This window comes from Pogona vitticeps, chromosome 12 (genome assembly GCF_051106095.1).
Source record: "Pogona vitticeps strain Pit_001003342236 chromosome 12, PviZW2.1, whole genome shotgun sequence".
Taxonomy (NCBI): Eukaryota; Metazoa; Chordata; class Lepidosauria; order Squamata; family Agamidae; genus Pogona; species Pogona vitticeps.
Genome location: NC_135794.1, coordinates 3,696,266 through 3,717,135, shown reverse-complemented (window position 1 = coordinate 3,717,135; position 20,870 = coordinate 3,696,266). Strand labels below are relative to the sequence as shown.

At 45.3% G+C, this 20,870-nt stretch overlaps 2 protein-coding genes across 2 annotated transcripts in view; both read left to right on the top strand.

The window, feature by feature from the left end:
- The first annotated feature begins 863 nt into the window (after nucleotides 1-863).
- LOC144584604 (uncharacterized) lies at nucleotides 864-7,664 on the top strand. The gene is made up of 7 exons (XM_078380975.1): nucleotides 864-1,046; nucleotides 1,801-2,133; nucleotides 3,665-4,060; nucleotides 5,771-5,854; nucleotides 5,961-5,985; nucleotides 6,076-6,110; nucleotides 6,959-7,664. The coding sequence occupies exons 1-7, from the start codon at nucleotides 887-889 to the stop codon at nucleotides 7,090-7,092; spliced, it is 1,167 nt and encodes a 388-aa protein (XP_078237101.1). The 5' UTR covers nucleotides 864-886; the 3' UTR covers nucleotides 7,093-7,664.
- A 1,210-nt stretch (nucleotides 7,665-8,874) lies between these two features.
- CHRNA7 (cholinergic receptor nicotinic alpha 7 subunit) overlaps nucleotides 8,875-20,870 on the top strand; it is a 77,437-nt gene continuing 65,441 nt past the window's right edge. Inside the window, exon 1 of the mRNA XM_072981728.2 lies at nucleotides 8,875-8,995. Within this exon, the coding sequence (XP_072837829.1) occupies nucleotides 8,959-8,995 (37 nt within the window). The 5' untranslated portion in view covers nucleotides 8,875-8,958. The remainder of the gene's footprint in view (nucleotides 8,996-20,870) is intronic.

Genomic DNA, 20,870 nt, shown 5'->3' with positions numbered 1-20,870 from the left:
AACCAACCAACCAACCAACCAACCAACCAACCAACCAACCAACCAACCAACCAACCAACCAACCAACCAACCAACCAACCAACCAACCAACCAACCAACCAACCAACCAACCAACCAACCAACCAACCAACCAACCAACCAACCAACCAACCAACCAACCAACCAACCAACCAACCAACCAACCAACCAACCAACCAACCAACCAACCAACCAACCAACCTTCTACTGCTGAATTTCCTGCACTTTTCTAAGTTCTGCATTGTGTTCCTTTTCATGTGCAGAGCTTAGAATGGTTTTCGCTTGGATGACAAAGCTTTGACTATGTCAGTAACCCATCCCTTCTCTTCCTGCGCCTTCTTCCCCATTTCTATAGAGAGGACGAGATGCACTGATCATTATTTATTGGTTATACAGTATTTATATCCCACCCTAGTGAAAGTGGGCTGTTTGTGCCACCTGGGGAAAAATATAAATAGAACCACTTTTAGAGATGGAACTCCAGTGTGGAATGCTATCTTCAGTCCTGGAATGGTGGTTTTAGTTCACCAGCAGGACCATCTTGGGGCCTGCTATGTGATACAGTTGGACTGTAGCTCCCATTAGCTCCCATCAGCATAACTGATGGTCACTGAGGATTCCAGAACTTCTGGAGAACCTCCAGTTGACTAACCCTGTCCTAGACCATTGGGGCTCAATGGAGACGTTTGTGGGAAGTCAGATGCATCAGAACCGTGCTGTGAATTCAACACAGTTTCACACGAAGGGTTTCAGCAATCCTGGCTTCTACCACACCCCGATGAGGGCGGTGTCGTGCACTGGAACATTTTGCACAACCCCATAAGCAGGGTGGTTGCCAAGGGCATTGCTGCTACATTTGACATGGCGGATGAAAACAGTTTCCTGTTCTGACCTCATGTTTTATCTCCACTTCCGCTTTGCTCTCTCATTTAAGCCAAGAGAGGGGGGGAAAAAGAACAACGTCTATTTTTTTCTACCCAGGATGAAGATTGCCGTAATGTTGCTTGTTTTCATAAGAGAAATTGCAGGTACGTGTCCGGTAAAGAAATCTCCCTGGCTTCTGCTATCTGGATCATCGGCTTTCTGCTTTGGTTTGATAGGTTCTAGATCTTTGGGCTTCCGTTTTGGTCTGTGAGGTCTTTCAGCAGGATGCATATCAGAGCTGGTGTTATTGAGAAACTGCTGGGGCCCCGAGAGGAAGGGCATTGCCAGTTCCTGATCCCCTGAGATAAAATCCAGCATCCTCCGTTGCCAGATCTCTTCCTTGTCATGGGTAGGATTGTCCTCATTCTTTCGGCACCATATTGTGAAGGCACCATACTGTGAAGGCAGCTGTCACTCTAGCATCTCCCTTTCCTTCTGCTCTTCCTCCATCCTCAAGTGATGAATTCTACTTAGGGGCTCTCTCCTCAAAGACTATAATCTTGGTTTTTTAATAACTGGTGGTTCATCATTCATCTTCACAAAGCTGTCTAAATTTGGTTAGCATTCTTTTAAAGCCGGTTTTGCCCAAGGAGAGCAAAACCAAGTCATCAGCGTAGAGCAACAATGAGATCTTGCGGTTGCCAATCGGCTGATTTGTGTGCCATAAGTGCTCTTGATCTATGAGATCAAAGGCTAACACAAAATTTACAAAGGCTGCAAAGATGAAATTATTTGGGCTCTGAGTGACTGTTACTAACTAAATAATGTAGGACAAACGTTTCTGTTGTTTCCAAAAACCTGCTTCTTCCTCCAAAATGATAGATTGGTTACTACCCCATATTTTTCTTCCTCTTCTAGGTGCCACTTTCTTTCTTAATTATGAAGGCAAAAACCAGACGCTGATCTGCAAGGCATCAAGCCATCCAGGCGGGACAGCCTGGTGGTTTGGAGATCACTCTACGCAGAAATTCAAAATGTCTAAGGGTGCCGTTTCAACGTGTCCAACAGAGCAGCAGGGAGGTGACCCATGCTATACCGAAGGAAAGGAACTCAATTCTGCTTTTCCTCGCGGTCAAATTGTTGCATGCAAATCCCATGAAAAAAACAAGATGTCTGGGCCCCCGATATTTACTAACAAGGAGGACTGCAGGGAATTTGATTTCTTCATTCTAGCCAAAACGAACCGAACCGGTGAGAGGACTTTTTGAAAACTCCAAACAAAACTTAGTTTGAGATGGAAGCCTAGGAGCCAGTGATGTGAGTCAGGAAATAGACCAGCCAGTCTTCTCACGGGGAGGGTGCTTTTTCTGTTCTGAGTAGAGACAGGCACCAACTGCCAGGTTGGAGGTTTGTGCCGATTCATTTATTGGCCGAACGGGTGTCCGGTGCTTCCTAGCACTGCCTCCGCCAGTGGTCCTCCACTCAGAGGCAATGTCCTGACTTCCCTGTCCCACCTCCTCCAGGCATCTGGGAGAAAGGAAGTGCTAAACATGTGTTCAGATGATAAACAACCTGGCATGAACCCTCAAACGGGTGGTTTGTGCGCATCTTTAATTCTGGGCTATGAGCATTGGTTGCATGTGGAAATGCTATTTGGAGAGGGCGCAGGGCTTAAGCAGAAGCTGAATGGCAAAGTCTAGAGACAGGGTGACCACATGATATAAACAGGAAGCTTGATTTTGGCTGAACATCAGGAAAAACATCTTAACTGTTAGAGCAGTATGACAATGGAACGATTTATCTTGGCAGGTGGTGAGCCCTTCAACACTGGAGGCCTTCAAGAGAAATTGGACAGCCCTCTGTCAGATCTGCTTTGATTTGGATTCCTGCCTTGAGAAGGGGGTTGGACTGGATGGCCTTGTTGCACCCTCCCAACTCCATGATTCTAGGGGTCTATGATTCTATGAAGGACAGGAGGGTTGAGATTTTGGGATTTTCTGCGTTACAAATACCACAGTTCTCCATTCTCGCAATCCCACTTATTTTACAGACACCTTGTAAACACTTAAATGTGATGCATCTGGGAGAAAATGGAAGGTGTTGAGGCTTAGCTAGGTCTAGCAATGATCACATGTCCTGCTAGAATTTATTTATTTATTTATTTATTTATTTATTATTTATTTATTTATTTATTTATTGGACTTATATACCGCCCCATAGCGCTACAAGCACTCTCCGGGCGGTTTACAATTTTAATTATAAAGGCTACACATTGCCCCCCCAGCAAGCTGGGTACTCATTTTACCGACCTTGGAAGGATGGAAGGCTGAGTCAACCTTGAGCCGGCTACCTGGGATTTGAACCCCAGGTCGTGAGCACAGTTTTAGCTGCAGTACAGTGTTTTAACCACTGCGCCACGAGAAAAAAGAAGCTCCCAGCTAGCACTGGGGCATGAACAGGAAGCCCGGGCAGAACTAGGCCTTTCAGTTAGACTTTTGTGCCCAGAGCCACTTGTTTAGGTTTCTACACAAGGAAGATGTGAATTAACCTAAGGTTCCATGCGAATATTCGTAAGTAGCAATTTAGAAGTTTCTCACCCTTGTGAAAATTGCATATTTGTATTTGAGAATAAGCAACCTGGAATTTGTGATGTTATTTTTCAACGAAGTATACATAATCACAGAAGTCAGAGGTACAACTTTGCATGTGCCTAGTTCGTAGCAAAAGGCAGTGTGTTGGTTACATTTGCCACCTTGCATGACGGATCTATTTTGCGTTACAGAACAGAAACGTCTGCAGGTCAAAGGAAAAAATTTCAGTCTCCCCTGTGAATTTAAACTGGAGAAAAACGTAGCAAACTTTGCTGTTTACTGGCTCAAAGAAACGGACCAGACTACTTGCCTACATTCAGTTTCAAATGAAGACCATCACGATATTCGTAGCTTTTCCTATAACATAAACTGCTGTGTTGATGCCAATATGGAAAACAGAACACTCAGTGATTCAAAAATCATAGACTCAGAAGGACAACACCAAAATCACGAGCTTACAATTGTTGATGTCACCCCCTCTGACACCGGGATATATCTGTGTGTGCTCACCATGTTTGCGAAGCCACAAAACTGGATGATTGTGACTAACATGTCCGTAGAAGTGGAGGATCCTTCATCATCTACTGGTAATATCTACAATAGCCCCCCTTATCCACTGGTCTGTATCTGCTGATTCAGTTATCCACAACGTGAAAATATTAAAAATATTCAAAGACCCTCCACCCAAATATCTGTCTCTAAAGATGAAGTTACCAGAACTGGCCACTAGAGACCATGTTATGTACAGTGGTGCCTCGCTAGACAGTTAACCCGCATGACAGTTTTTTCACTAGACATTGACTTTTTGCGATCACTATAGCGATTCGCAAAACAGTGATTCCTATGGGGGAATTTCGCTGGACAATGTTTGGTCCCTGCTTCACAAACCGATTTTTGCTAGATGCCGATTTTGACAGCTCCCTCCGCGCTCGCAAAACGGGTGTTTTCTGATCCTAAGCTTTGTAAGACAGTGATTTAAACAGCTGATCGGCAGTTCGCAAAGTGGCTTTCCTATGGCCGATCTTCACTAGACAATGACAATTCTTCCCCATTGGAACGCATTAAACAGGTTTCAATGCATTCCAATGGGGAAATGCTTTTTGCTAGACGATGATTTTGCTAAACAGCGATTTCAGTGGAACGGATTATCATTGTCTAGCGAGGCACCACTGTATAGTGTAGACCTTTGGGCTAGATGGGTGGGATAGAAATCCAATAGATAAATAAATAAATAAAATAGTGTTCTCTATTATATTATAGTGTTTGCTATAATCTGCATTTTTCAGCATCCTCAGGGGGTCTTCAAACCACCACCACCCCCCACAGACATATACTGGGGCCCTAACTGTACATTCTCTGTTGATTCAAAATATCTCTATTTAGGTGGTTTCTGCCTATAATTTTTGCAGTTCTATTCCCTCTGGCCTTGTAGAGAGGTTAAATCTAGAGCTGAATTGGGCAAAAAAAGAAAAATCATTACCATACATATACTGTATTGAGTTGCCGTACATATATTGAGTGTCTCTGTCACTTGCCAACAGCACTTCCCGCTATTAAAATCATCTCGTGCTCCTCTGGATAGCTCACTGGTTTGGCTGGGCGTTCAGTTCTTCACTGTGCCTCCTAAACACGGGCTGCAATTGATGATCCATAGGGCTCCTTCCAGCTCAGCCGTTATAAGATTAAATCATCATCTCATTTTTTTGCATTTCCCTTTCTCTACCTTTCCCTCTGGCCCCTCCCCCCTCCGGTCAACAGTGGTTTAAATATTTGCCAGATCGTGGCTACCCTCCATGCATTGGTTGCCATGGGCTTATGCCAAGCAAAATTTGTTGGTCTTTGTGATATCACAGCTCTTTTGATCCAAATCCCGTTTGTTAGCCCCAGCCTGTGGCAGATTAGGCTCTCCCCTCCCCTGTCCAAGTCAGCATGCATGATACCAAAGCCAGCCAGCTTATCTTGGTAGGTGAGTCGGAACATCCCACAGGCATCTCTCCCGATCAGTAAATGCAGCAAGAACACGACAGCCAACCCCCCCCCCCCTTCCCTACCTTTCTCTTGTTTCACTGTGGCTAATATTAAGACTGGCTCTAAAACTGCAGTAAATCCACCAAATCCATGGAATCCCGGCAGACCTGACCATTACGTATGTTCCCACTGATGCCATTGGTCTACCCCATGCTTAGCACCAAAATATTAACAGGGTAGACGAAAGGCGTCACTTTGTAAAATGCACAGAAGCGCGCCCGTTTTTTCCTGCCTACTAATACGGTTGCATCTCATGCTCTCTTTTTTAGTGCTGAAAGTTTCCTTGGGAATCGTGGGAGGCGTGGTTCTGATCAGCGGGATTGGGCTGTTTCTTTACTGCAAGAATCGAAAGGGTAAGGAAAAAAGAGTGGATTAAAAAAGGATTAAAGCCAATGACATAATTTACAAAAGCTTTTGAAATTGTGCACATTCACATTGCTTTTTTTAATTTTCTTACAGCAACAGCCTCTGAACAGCATCAAAGGTATGGCATGGAATACTGTATACTACTGTATATATATTTTTTCCCCTTCCACTCTATAGAAATAGCACTAAAGTCATTTCTTTTATTTAGGGATTACACAATAGCGGAAAGAGAAGTTGATGACTGTAAGTATATTCTCCCTATCAATGTAATTTAAAAGCAGTTGCTAAAGTCACACCTTAAGCAAAACATGGAAAAGAAATGTCTCGGGAGGCCTTTCACAATAGCACATTTAATCACTATAGAATGTGAGATTTTGTTAAAACTCCAGACCAAACTTCTCAGTTCTGCAGATAACGTTAGAGGCTAGCTCATCTCTGTCTCTGTCTCCCTATTCTGCCAAATGATATGGTAGAACTGTTACCGGCCAATTTCCGGTCTCGTTTTTCCAGCAAGGAATCGGGGAAAGACACAACAGCTGAACCAAAGGTGCAAGCTCTCTTCATTTTAATCTGGAGCCAAAGCTTACTGTTCTGCAGTCTGGACTTCATACAAACCAGTTGAGAATTCGTGATTTTTCTCACTCCAGTGTGTTTAGCCCTGCTTGCATATTAGTTGATATAACTGAATCCAGAGTGGTCTGTTCTACGTGATATCACTGAGTGGCTAGCTTTGATGTGTAGGATATTATTTCTCAACCATTTAAAATTTCACCCTCTTTTTGATCGATAGTGTAAATCACATGCAACCTGTAGTTGAGAATCAGGCACTGAATACCCATCATTTCTGTGTTTCCATTAAAAATAAGTTGATTTAACCAGCTTTTCTTTTTTTTAAAAAAGACAGCCACCTGGCAAATCTCCTTTGAGTTGGGTCCCTGCCTTGAGCAGGGGGTTGGACTTGATGGCCTTCGCGGCCCCTTCCAGTTTCATGATTTTATAATGCCATGAAAAAAGGCTTATTAAATGTTGTACAGCAATATTCAAAACCTACCTATATTTATTTAACTGTGCTCCCTCCATTGGTTTTGCAGGCACGCCTTATGCCATATGCAGTCGTAATGTCATAGATGGAAATCAAGCCATATATTCACTCGTCATGAAACCGGGGGTGAATTCAAACATAGCGTTGTCTCTACCGGATGACAAACCGGCTTCTGGAACATGATGCGGAGAAAATTTTGAAGCACTCTATAGTGTTGGGAAGCAGGATCGATCTTGATGACTGCAGTGGGTGGAACGACCGCCTCTGTGTTTGAGTTTCCGATCTGCTACAAAGCTGGCCTAGACAACCTCCACAGCCCTGGGGTCAACCTAGACAATGACAAAGTCTATGGAATTTCAGATGTAACCAAAGTCTGAATTTCCGAGCGGATCTCTATGGGTTGTGCATAAGATTGGTTTGCTTTGTAATTGGTCAAGGAGAGGTAAACATGGGCGTTACATGAGGATATGCCCAGCCTTTTCCAACCCAATCCCCGTCCTTGAATAAAAAACTCATTAATACAGACCCAACTCACCCTGCGCTTGTTGGGTGATACTCCAACGTCTTGGCGATTTTTCTTTATCTGATAGCTTTTCCAAGATGCCATTGCAATAATTAACATGACTTGACTGTTTCGTGTTTGCATTCCGCTTTTGAAGTTGCTAGAACACATTGTTAGTGGGTTTATATTATGTAGCTTTGCTGAGCCTTCCTCCCAACTTCTAACAACAACAATAAAAAGCATTCAACCACCATCATGATGCAATTGCTTTAAATGTCGTAATCACTTCTAAATATTTTTAAAAATGTGCAAGAACCAGTTTGCTGTGGATTGAGAAATGTCAGCGGTGGCTGAAGAATGACTTCCCAGTGACTCCAATAAAGAACTTACATGGCATGCAAGTGGAGCAAGAAGGAAACTGGTTGTCTCCAGCCCACATCGGAAATGGCTCTCAACCAGGCCCCAGCCAGCTGGTCAGGGATTTCCTAGTTCCAGAGCAGCAGCCTGAATCCACGTTAGGAGAAAATGAGGGCCCAGAGGAGCCCTTAACAGTGCTAAAGAATGCTAAAACATGTTTCTATGGATGTAAGGCAGTAGGAAAAGAGGAAGACCAAATATGAGATGTTTTGACGCACCACAGGAAGCCATGAGTTTGGAACAAGACATTTTGGAGGTCTCTCATTCATTGGGTGGCCCCGAATCAGAGGCGACTTGATGGGACCTAACAAGAACACTATGTCTTGCCTCTTTATGAAAGTTTTTGTCCCTATTTCTGCTTCTGTAGACCCACAATACTTATTTGCTTGTAACAAGCCTTTTAGAATGAATAGACAAGAGGTTGCATGCAACATTTCACAGGTAATGGGATAAATAGGAACAAAAATTTTCTTCGCTGGTGTAATGAGTAAAATTGCCTGCTTTTAAAAGGGTAACATACGTTAGATGGTCTGGGATCGCTCCTTTTACATCCTTTTTAATCTGCTTTTTTACTGCTTGTAGATGAGTCTTTTGAATAACTGTGTTTGCTTTTGAAGGGTTCCATTTGTTTTTGCTGTGTGACTGCCAGCTCGTATCCCTTCACTGGCAGAAAGGTTACCTACCTACCTACCTACCTACCTACCTACCTACCTACCTACCTACCTACCTACCTACCTACCTACCTACCTACCTACCTACCTACCTACCTACCGATGGAAGTAGCTGACAAAAAAGAGGACAGATGGACTAACTAGCTATCTAACATCTGGCCCACACTGCCCTAGCAGTTGCAGGATCGGGGCCAGCCTGACCCAGGAGTGGCCGGGTGTTTGCAGGATCAGACCCTGGCCTGTGTAGCAGCTGCTGGGCCACTCATGAGGCTCACCTGGAAACCTGGAGGAAAGGCCTATTTAAGGAGTGGGTCTCCCTCTCAGCGCTGGCTTTAGTAGCAAAAAGTTTTGGCTGTGCTTTGCTGCTTCTGAGGACCAGTGTTCCTGCCTTGGTCCTTGCTTGCTTCTGCTGGTCTTCTGCCTCTTGGTGCCTTGTTCCAGCTCTGTGCCCCCAGCCTGATGCTCCCACCTCTGCTTGGTCACAGCCAACTGCCCGGTGAGTGTCTTTGGACTCAATATCCTGTGTGGTGGATTGGGTTTGGGTGCCCTTGCCCCTGGTGAGGGATGGACTGAATATTGCTTAGTAGGCTTTCAGAGGTGGGCATGAGCTGCTGGATGGGTGGTTTGTGCTGGTTTGTACTTTGGCTGAACAGGTGTTTGGTGCTTCTCTGCCCTGCCTCCTCTAGCAGACGCCCCCCTGGAGGCAGTGCCTGGGGGAGGCAGGACAAGGAAGCCAAGGTGTTGTCTCTGAGTGGGTGTCTGCAAGAGGAGGCAGGGCTGGGAAGTGCCAAAACCTGTTCAACCAAAGTATGAACAAACCACTAGTTTGGAGGTGCCCATCCCTATTCCAATGAGTAACAAGGGTCATTTTGCAAACGTTGTATTGCATCCACTCCTTCAAATGCACAAACATGCCAACCAAATGACTTTCAAAGTTCCGTAATGGCAACACCTTGACTCTGGAGGCATAACTTTCTGCTGGCTCTAGAGCTTCTGCGTTTTGTATACTACAACTTAAGACTATGCTTTTTACAGATTCTGGAAGTTGCCTTTTAAAAATAGCAAGGTTTCTACATTCTGGCTGATGCTTGAGTTGTCCCATCCATCCTCAGTGTTGTACTGATGCAATGCAGGGCAAGAGGTTGTTGGCTTATCTTCAGGTTCTGTTGTTGTTGTTATGCGCTATCAATTCACCTCTGATTTAAGGTGACCCTATGAATGTGCTATCTTGCAAGCATCCTGTCCTCAACATCCTTGCTCAGCTTTTGCAGACTGAAGCCTGTGGCTTCCTTTAGGGCAGGGATTCCTAACCTTGTGTCTCCAGATGTTCTTGGACTTTGGCTGAACAGGTGTTTGGTGCTTCCCTTCCCTGCCTCCTCTGGCAGACGCCCACCTGGAGGCAGTGCCTGGAGGAGGCAGGACAAAGAAGTTAAGGCGTTGTCTGCCTTTAGGGCAGGGATTCCTAACCTTGTGTCTCCAGATGTTCTTGGACTACAACCCCCAGAAATCCTGACCAGCACAGCTAGTGATGAAGGCCTCTGGGAGTTTTAGTCCAAGAACATCTCGGGACGCAAGGTTGGGAATCACTGTTTTAAGGAGCCATCCACCTTCTTGTTCTCTTGTGTCTAAGCTTGAGTTAGCAAAGGCTTTGTGGGGACTCGGGGAGAAAAATGTTCTTCTCATCATCTCTTATCAATCCTCTCATTGTGGATACGAGGGATCGATCCTGAGATGTCCCCCACAAAAAGCATCTCTCTTTCACTGAGGTTCGCTCACCGTTTACTGCGGATCGTCTCCGGAACGAAGTTGCAACTTAGACTTCCTGGCTTTAAAATCCGCTCTTCTCATCTGGACAGCTGAAGTATTAAACCTGAAGGTTTATGAATGTGGTGTGCAGCATAATTATTCTCAACAGGGAACCCTGCAGCAATATTTAGAAAAAAAAAAACTACAGAAAACACGGCGGTTCATTCTTCTGCTCCGCCAACATTGTGCAGGTAACCTTCTTGAAATGCGACATTTCATAGCCCGCACTCGTTTTAAAAACCAGTCACCAGCTTGGATAGCTAGAGGCAAGTTTTTTTGGGGGGAACAGAACACATAGTTCTCCTAAATATTACATAGCTCGTTTGGGAGACACACATATGGCAGAAAGTGGAATTGTTCTTTTTCCGAGGAATTAAAGACAAAGTGGCAGGGGCCGACTGGCCTTTATCTCTGCGTCGCTAGATGGCACCCTTACGTTGGCGATGGAAGACTACTTCCCATACTAAACAGCTGGCAAGGCAATTTTCAGGAGAAATTGATTCCCCCCCTCCCCTCATCCTTTCCACCCTCCTAACTTTCCAGATGTCTGTACCTATCAGATGGGGAAATCTCTTAGGATCTTGTTGGTGGGTGAAATTGCAGGGGAAATGCATGAACTGGGGAGAAGGAACAACCTCTACACACACACGCACACACACCTTGACCCATCACTCTTCCTTGCTAGCCTTTTTTCCTGCCTCTTCCCCCCCCCCTTTGATGCTAGTAAGCAGATCCATCATCCCCTGATGCATGTTTTGGGCCACTAGATGTGACATTTGGGATGCTGCGTTAACCCCTTTAAGCTGCTTTGAATGGTGAATCTGAAAAGACATTTATCCTGTGGTATTTGAGGAGGTGGGGAGGTTTTTCAGCCAGGTGTGGACCTGACACCACAATCTAATGCACAGCATGGGGCAGAAGCACTCCTATGTTAAGATTGTAGGGATGAGTAAGGAGTAAATCCCTACGTAAGAAAGTTCTGGGTTGTGAGGTCTGGGGAAAAGACCTCTCGGGAGTTGAAATGTGAATATCTTCTTTTTCCTGGCTTTCGATGCTTTCCTTCTGCCTACTTTTTCTTCTTGGTTTTTTGTACAACTGCGAGACTTTTTGCCTCCCGGCCAAAAAGCCACAAACATTTAAAAGCATCTTTTCCCTTAATCATTCATATCTGCTAAGACTTGGAGGCCTTCAAGGGAAGATTGGACCACACTCTGGTTCATTCCTTGCACTCTTGATTTGGATTCCTGCCTTGAGCAGGAGTTGGACGTGATGGCCTTATAAGGCTATGTCCAACCTCATTATTCTATGATTCCTAACTTCTTGCACACTTACATTTAATGTGCCATTAAGCTGCTTCAAGATGACGACCCTCACCGTATTTCTGAGATGTGTGGGATACTCAAGAAGTGGTTTGCCATGACCGTTCCAGAGTGAGTTTCCATGTCCAAGGCAGGATTTGAACCCAGGTCTCCTGAATCCTAGCCTTGCACACTATCCACTCACCACAGCACGCTAGTTCTGATTGGCTTACCTTAAAACTCACTTCTGAGCGAATAGGGCAGTGATCCAAAATAGATATGGGGCATGCACAGTCCTCCAGTTGGTCTTGCACTACAACTCCCATCAGCCTTACCATTTCGTAGGCTGGCAAGAGCAGATTGCATTTACAGTGCCACCCATTCCTGCCGCAAAAAGGTACCATCTTGTTTTTCGCTTACTTACCCGGATTCTGACGGAACTCCTACTTTGAGGGTTTGGTGGTAGGCCTGCTTGTTTAAATCGAATCAATGAATGAATCAATAAACACACCAGGCAGCCAATAGTACTCAAGTTTTAAGAAGAAACACCTTCATAAGTGGCAGGGCGGTTCTACGGATAACCAATCCGAAGGTGCTATGATGAACCGGCAAAGATGACGGATGGCTCTGCAGAACGAGGAAGCACTTAATCCAACTTTTATTCAGGTTGCTGTTGAATGACTCAGCAGAGCCGTTATATTGTGTCACGTACACTCTAGAATCCTGATAATCCTTCGGCTTTCTCTCTTGGAAGGATGCAAAGAATGAACCCGTTTCAGCAAATCCTCGGCTTATTAATGCTGCTGTTCAGGAGCGATAAAAAGAAAATAGCTCTCTAAGCAAAGTCCTATCTCTCTTGCAGGCAATGTTCACGAAAATGTAATTGATTAATTTGTTGGGTTAATATTCCTGGCTATCTGAGCGATGCCAGTATCTGATGACATTCTGTCATTAGGGCTGTCCTTCTAGCTTCTTCGCTTCCAGTTTAACATTATCGTTCTCCGAATCGGAGCCCTCAAGGCAGTGGCGACAGGCTAAAGAGGCCAGGGAGCCTTTAATATTACTCACCAACGGGAGCTGTTAGGAACAATAGCTCACATTATCTGCATTCATGGATGACAGTCATTAAATGCAAGTACACAGCGATAATAAGGCAGCCCATTCTTAGTCTCTGTAAATGTGTGGATGAGCAATACAAATCCAGCCAAGGGAGAGAAACCAGAAGTCTTTTTGCACCTTCTAAGACTTAACCAGTTTTTATTTTTCATAAGCTTTCGTGTGCCCAAGCGCACTTCTTCCCCGAATGGCTGTGTATCTGGGGGGAGCTTAAAACTGTCAGCAGAGAGGATGTGTCTGTGTGGATGTCAATAGAATGGGTTGGTGATTCACTCCATCACAATGGCAGTGATTAGGGTCTTCAGTGGCAAAGGCCCGAAACGATGCTTCCTAGAGAGTGTACGCTCAACTTCCTGATGTATTCCCTCTTGGTGGCCTCCCGCTGGAATCAGTCCTTGAGGTTTTGATCAGGCCAACTTGGCCTTTAGCCAGACAGTGGCCTTAGGTGGTGAAGAGCAGAGGGTGGCAACAGAGTCACCTTTGCCATGCTGAGCACTACCACTGCTACAGTACATCAACTTTCTGTCTCCCCACCACTGCTGGTCCTGCATACCCCAGCCTCGAGGGTAAAGAGGTTTGGTGAGGGGCAGCTGAAAATGTTAAAGGAGGAGGACCGGGTAGCAAAAAACCCAACAACCTTAGTTTATGGCCCATCTTCGCTTTTGGCTTTGGGGGCCCTTGGGGGGTCATCAAGTGGCAGAATCATGCCCTCATTCTCAAAGAGTAATGTCTTAGCCATGCAGTTTGCACTGGATTTTTATGTTGTGACTGCACAGTTTATTTGTATTCTCTTCTTTTTATTCCCTGTCCTCTTAAATCGTATTTTAATCGCATCGCTTGTGTATGCTGTCTACTGCCCAGAGTGGCCTTTGGCCAGATGGGTGGTATAAAAATGAATGGATGGATGACTACCAGCATGGGCTATAAAATGGAGCATTTCAAGATGTTTTTTTTTAACCGGATGAAGTCGGAGTAGAAGAATTAGCCACAAAATTTTTTTGGGGGGAGGAGGGAGATTCAAACGTGGGAAGGAAGGGACCTCAACATTTTCCACCTCATCTTCAGGTTATTTTCTGCTGTTGTTGATGATGCATTTCAAAGAATGTTTCTCTGTGTGTGTGCATAAATTGCTCACCTGCGCAGTGGCTCAGAACGACGACGACAACCACCCGTGTCAGATAGACCTGTAAAAAGTGAAGGCATCGAATGGGTTGTTTGTATCTTTTTGATTACTTACCCAGTCCTTCCGTGCTTGTTACATGTGTAGCACGCTTCATGAAAGGAAAAAGACATTCGCTTTCCACTGAGATATTTCGGACAAAGTTTTGGAAAACTTCACCGGGGAAAAACGTTTGGAAAACTTCACCAGGAAAAAAAGCGCTCATTGTCTTCCTCTCCTCTGTTACTCCCTTCAAGTTTTCCCCTGTTCTCTCTGTGCTTAGTTGTAGTCTATATTGTTGCAAGCAGGTAAATGGGTTTACCCAGGAATGTTATTAAAAGATATCCCTATTGTAGTTTTAAAAAAATGAGGGTAGTTTGCTCTTGATTTGACAATTAGGAGCCGTTAACTTTACAAAAGGCCTGCTTCTCATTTGGTGAGACAGCCTGAGGCAGCAACTTGCATTTTGGGATTCTCCGTAGAGGGTGGTGGTCCAGAGCTCTGCTTACAGCCCATTTACTTCAAGTACTTTTTAAGCTTATTGCATTCATTACTTTCTTAGAAATCAATGCATCTCAGCCTTCACCCCGGTTTCAGCTTTCCTTGAGATTGTGAACAAACATTCTGCATGAAAGTCACCGCACGTGATTCAATGCTTTTGCGTCAGACTCATCAAAATTAACTGGGAAAGGGAGCTCAGATTCCTTTCACAGCTGGTTTTCCCCCTCCAGAAGCAAAGTAGGTAAGGAACCTATTGGAGAGGGAATAAATCTGTGCTCCTTTTTATTTCAGGTTGGTACACCAACCTGTGAGTGGCCTCTGATGGTTACATTTTTAAAAAGTCTACAATGCTGAGCAAATCTGCGGGGTGCTTCTGTGCTTCGTGATGCCCTCAGGCCTCGGCTGGCAGAGAAAGCATCAGATAGAGGAGTCTGGAAAGTGTGCAGATGCTGAACAGGAACCCGGTAGAGAAGAATGCACAGTGACCTTCACAGATTTCTCTTTTAAAAGAACATTGTTTAGTCTTCTTGAAGATGCCTTCTGTGACTGCACTGCACGACCAATTAAGATCAGAGTTCTCTACCTGGGTTAACCGGGAGGCAAGAGGGCTTTTCACGTTATCCAAAAGGGCAAAAGGTTTGGGAACCACTGATCTAGAAGACACGGCAACAACTCAAGAGTCCCTGGAACAGCCAGGAAGCCTTTGAATTAACCAAATACAGTGGTGCCTCGCTTAGCGATGTTAATTGGTGCAGCAAAAACCGCTGCTAAGCGATTTCATCGCTAAGCGATTTAAAAAACCCACGAATGTGTTTAATGCATTCCTATGGGCATCCAAACGAACCTTAAGCGAAAATCCTCCATTGCGGCAGCCATTTTTCGTGCCTCTAAAGCGAGGCAAAACAGCGGGTGGCCATTTTGTTTACCTGGTGGCCATTTTGGAACCGCTGATCAGCTGGCCAAAAATGGGCGCTTTGCGATGATCGCAGGGAAACAATCATCGCAAAGCGAATTTTCCCCATAGGGGCCATCGCAAAGTGATCGCTCTTGCGATGGCAAAAAGTCCATTGCAAAGCGATTTCGTTGCTATACGATTGCTATGCGAGGCACCACTGTAATTCAGAGGAAACCCAAAGCAGCAGAAGGATAGGCTGGAGAGCGATCTGTGCTCGCGCGGCACAGCAGATGCTTGGGTGAGCAGCCAGGGTTGAACTTGGCGGCGAAACAAAAGGAAACCTGGCACCCTCCTTGGGCCTCCAGAGAGAGGTTCAGCAGAGAGCATTTTTCAAAGTCTTTGCCTGGAGTCTTGGCAGGATGCAGAGAAGGGCTCCCCAAGATCTCAAGGATCGGACAGGAAAGCTGCTGCCTCAGTTAGTGAAGGTCATCAGCCATTAAGACAGGCTCCAAAATCATCTACTAGAAGCAGGGCCTTCTTTGCTGTGGCTCCAGCACTTTGGAACCAACTGTCCGTGGTTCCCTTCCTCCCTCCCTCCCAACTTCTAAAAGACTCTTGAAAAAAACATTGCTTTACAGAGAGATCTTTTCTGGCAACCCAGCGTGATCTGTTCTCCACCGCCCCAGACGTCTACACACCCCATGCTGCGTTTCATTCTGATCTTTCTGCCTCTTGATGGGTTGATGATCTGTGTTTCATTGTTACTTAGATGTGTTGCTTTAGTTGACTGTGAACAACCCAGAGCAGTGCGCCAGCGCTAATGGGGCCGTGTACAAGTTTAAGAAAGAAATATAAATAATTAAGGTCTTTGAGATGTCTACAAAAGGCTAGAAAATCTGCAGAATGCTCTGCTTCAATCCGGACCTTTCACAAACCAGGTCAATTGGATTTAGAGCTTGTGTTTGTCCATATCTAAGAGACAGAGAAGAATAAACAAACAAGATAATTCCTGATGCGGTGGCCTACCGGTGACTACTGAAAGACCTGTAATGAAGGATGGTCCACCACTCTCTTAGGCATTGGCATTCAAATGTTGAGCAATTCACAACTTCCAGAAGGTTTGGACTTTTCATGTCCTTTGAACCTGTTGGTTTGTGCCCAGAACAAAATTCCTCCATTAACGATGTCATAGCGACTCTAGATTTTGAAGAATCGCTCGTTATCAGTTGCTGGATAAACAGACCCAGCTTCTTTCCTCTTTCATGGAAAGACTTGGTCTCCCTGGGTTCAATGGCAGATGGAAGCATTGTTTCCAAGGAGTTGCAGGAAAAGGTTTCTGACACAGAGTTTTGGCTGTTCCAAGCTGAGAACGGGAGACAAAAGCAGTAACCGAATAAGAATCCTTCCTCTCCTACGGATGGCAGATCAAGCTGGGAGGAAACAAATCATCCACCTTTTCTTGCAGAATGCTGATCTCAACAGCAGAAGACACCACTCTGGAGAAATATAATTATAGATATCTGGCAATAACTCATTTGAAAAGCACAGCGCTTGATACACCTCCAAAATGCTGGAATTATCTATGGCTTCTAGACTAATTAAAAGTACCACGTTGAGAGTCTGACGCTTGTTTGATAGATGGAGATTGAAAATTATCTCCAAAGTTGCAATAGAGAGCAAGAGACATAAAGAAGTTAGCAACCGAGCTTGGCAATTCATATATATATGAATAACTTCCAGAATTCCGTCTCTGAGCCATTATGGCTGCTAGAATAGACCCACAGAACCAATTGCTGAATGGGTAAGTCAATAAATGCATAAATCCCATTGATTCAATGGGTTCGGTCTAGTTGGACTGCCAACTGGATTTAAGATGTTGCAGTTAAACATATTGTACACTTCGTAATGATAACTAAAATTTTATGGCTGGCTTTTCTTTGCTTTAAATGTGAAACAGAAGGGTAGACGTTGGGCAGGCTTGGTGTTGGGTGGCCAGTCATGCATCCGACCTCCAAATGAAAGCAAGGCTGGACACTTCTCAGACAAATGGTCAGAGCAGGTGTGAGATTCAAAGGCAGACTTTTTCAACAAGAGATACACTTCAGATGCTTAATCATAGGTCTAACATGTCTGAATGTGACAGACAGGTCTTGGCCGCTTATATTTCTCAGTTTTGATATCTCCTCAATCATTTTTTTTTTAAAAAAAATCTCATGGGTTTCTATATGAAGAAATCTGAATATCATGGTCCATCGGTGTGAAAAGTGGCCTGGAAAGGAATCCTTCACAAAACCTCTGTCTGTCTTCACTGCATTTCACTGATTCTCAGTCTAAATCTAGGCCACAGAGGCCATGGTCACACGTGGGAATTGTTCCCCCACATCTACCGATCCTTCCCGTGCCACCGTTGTTCTGAATCATGGTCACGTGGCGTACGTACCAGGGCGAATGTTCCAATTTTAGGAGTCCTTTTCGTTCCCTTCTCGCCTCTTCAGGAAGCTGCTTGGGGAAGCCCTTGGCGCCCACGAATGGGCTGCCCTTTGCAGCCAAAATCTCTGGAGAAGAGGTGCTTGGGGTGAGCAAAAGCAGCATAGCCAGAGATGGCAGGGGGGGCAATGGGGAGAGAGAACCTGGTCTTGGAAACCCAAATTGGGCTCTTTGCAGTTGGGATACCCTGTCCGGGGGGGGCGGAGAGAAAACACTCAAACAAATCATCGTCTTGGAAAAGCAAATGGAAGGGTGGACTGTCTTCATGCACCACCAACATTTGCTTCAGCTCTTCCCTCCCCAAAAAGCTTTTCCTGTTTCTCGTGACATTGAGGCTCGGGCTTCTTCTAAGCCAGAGGTCATCAACCCTGGTCTGTGGACCGGTGTCGGTCCGTGGAGACAGATTTCCTGCCCCCTGCGCACACACTCCTCCCCACAGCTGCTTTGTGCATGCGTGTGTGCCAGCACCATCCTGGACGGTCTCCCACACCTTCATGCATGCGCCCAAGTGCCCACGCGAAGAGGTGGGCATGCAGGCACTCCTGCGCATGCATGAAGGCATGGGGAAGTGCTCATGCCGGTGCTGGTAGGCTCACGTGTGCCCCTGCTTTGCGCATGCACCGGGAAGTGCATGTGCATACGCCCAAAAGTGGTGTGTGTGTGTGCCCCACCTTCCTCAGAGGCTCAGCCGCTCCATGCTCCCAAAACGGTTGGGGACTGCTGTTCTAAGCAGTATGGTAATCACCTTCCAGTTTAAATCTTGCAAGTGTACAGAGCACATGACTGAAAAGGTACATACTGTATTTGAATCATTAGGGCTAGCTCCATCCTATACGGGTACAGAATGAATTGGTGCCATATGGGTGCAAGATCAAACAACCCTCCCTGCCCAGGTAGAAGATGTTCTGCAGTTATACTGCTGACTGATAAAATATTTCGCTAATGGCTGTGTGTTGTGTGACTAGAATTTAATGCTGCAATGTAACTAGGGGATAAATGGGGAACTTTTTCCTCGTGGATGCTGAGCTCGGATGAGCCGTGGGCTAATTAAAATAGAAACAAGAGTTGGGATGTTTGTGAACTCCCAAATGCCACCTTTAGGGGGCAGCACTGACCTGTGGAGTCCTCCTTCACTCCCTGCCTGGATTGGAGGGAATCTTGGTGGTTCCCCAGCATTGTGAATGGAAATATTAGATGCATATCTCTCAGCTACAGGACAATCTTTGAAAACACCCAGGTTTCCGGGAGCTGAGCGCTGTCTGCTTTTTGATTCATGAGTTTTCCTTCACTTGAACTGTTATTACACACCACATATGTGTAATAGCTACAGAAGTAATAGGATGCAATTTTACTCCAACCGCAGCGTTTCAGAGCAAATTGTCGCAAAGATAGCAGGCCTTCTCAAGGACAAATGTCTTAGGTCCTTTAGTCTATGTGGCAAAAGATCCTTCTTTCCTAAACAAAATTGGATTTTCCCCCTCCCCTCCAGTATATCTGTTCAGGATCAAGAATCACGACTCATCTGCAAACAGAACAGCACTGGTGTCAAGCTGAAAATGAAGTCCCTTTCGGGAATTTCCATTTGTTTCTCCTATCAGATCGTATTCGTAAAGGGACACTATTTTAAAAATTAAAAGAAGACTCAAAGACCACCTGTACCTCCAGGTGGCCAGGGATCAAAAGTTAAAGGTCACCTACAGCAGGGGTGGATAAGACCTGGTGTATCCAATGTTGTACTAAAAATCCTATCAACCCGTAGACAACATAGCCAGTGATGAGGAAAGCCCAATGCCATTTGGAAGGCAGCAACTTTGCCAACTGTCTGCCCACACACATAGGGGAGATGAAGTGCTCTTGAAGACAATGGCTTGAATCCAATCAGGAGTTCCAACTGGGGTAGACCCATTGGATCAATGAGATTTGCTCACGATTCAGCAGCCAGTTTCATCAATCTACTCTAGGTGGGACTACCAAGTAGACCAGCAGGACCTATCTCTGAATAAGGTTATTATATCCCTTGATTCGGGTCTGTACTGAACAAATTCTTATCGGAGAATTACCTAGAGCTTCCCAAGTCTAAAAATGTAAGGAAGAACGAGGCCTGTCACAAGATCTTGAGATGGAACACAAAGATCTGGGCCCCCTGAGGAGTTAAGCCATTGAACCTTCCTACCAAGGAGCGGGCAAGACCTATTCTAGATCAGAGGCAGAATCCAAGCTGATAATTCACAAGGTGGAGGCTTGGTTGCCTTCCACATTTAGATAGGTGTAATTAAAAAGGTCTCCTTGTGAATATTCATAAGGAGGATGCTCGTCATGAGTAGACAAAATCCATAAATTCCAGTGATATCCTATAGCTGGGCTCTGGATAGAGCCAGAAATGACCATAGGACGCTACCAGACCTTGATCCATTTTGCTCGGTGTTGCCAAAACTGGCTGACAGCAGGCCTCAGATATTTTAACCAGGATTTTCTTCCCCTGCAAATGATGCTAGAGACTAAAGCAGGGGTCGCCAAACTTTTCAGTTTGAGGGCCACATCATATATTTTACAAATTTTCAAGGGCTGAAGGAGGGACAGGGGACCCAACCAATTCCCCCACCCTCACTGTCTTTGCATCACTTTGGGTCCCTCTTCCCTCCTCTTCCTATGCCCGGGACAGATGTGGCCCATGGGCCGTAGTTTGGAGACGCCAGGATTAAACTCATGCTTGTCCAAATGCACAACTGGTTCTTTCTCATTAAACTAGACCTTCCATCTCCTAAAGCAGTGGTCCCCAACCTTAGGCCTCCAGATGTTCTTGGACTTCAACTCCCATAAATCCTGGCCAGCAGAGGTGGTGGCGAAGGCTTCTGGGAGTTGTAGTTCAATAACATCTGGAGGCCCAACGTTGAGGACCATTGTCCTAAAGAACCAGGCGTTAATGTTTCCAGTTCTAGTCACATGCATTAAGGGATTGAACCATGCTTTTGTACTACTGCTGTGTTGCATGGTCATAGACCTCCCAATTTGTCACTCAGTGCTTTTCCTTAGGTCTGGACAACGTTAGAACATCGATCCCCCCCCCCCCCCCGTGCTGAACCCTTTGCATGAACTTCAGGAGCATCTC

What these genes read in the sequence shown, in the direction of transcription:
- LOC144584604 (XM_078380975.1), top strand. Translation starts at nt 887, where the DNA reads ATGAAAACAGTTTCCTGTTCTGACCTCATGTTTTATCTCCACTTCCGC. An exon ending in GGATCCTTCATCATCTACTG is followed by an intron (nt 4,061 to 5,770) that starts GTAATATCTACA and finishes TCTCTTTTTTAG; the next exon opens with TGCTGAAAGTTTCCTTGGGA. An exon ending in GGAAAGAGAAGTTGATGACT is followed by an intron (nt 6,111 to 6,958) that starts GTAAGTATATTC and finishes TTGGTTTTGCAG; the next exon opens with GCACGCCTTATGCCATATGC.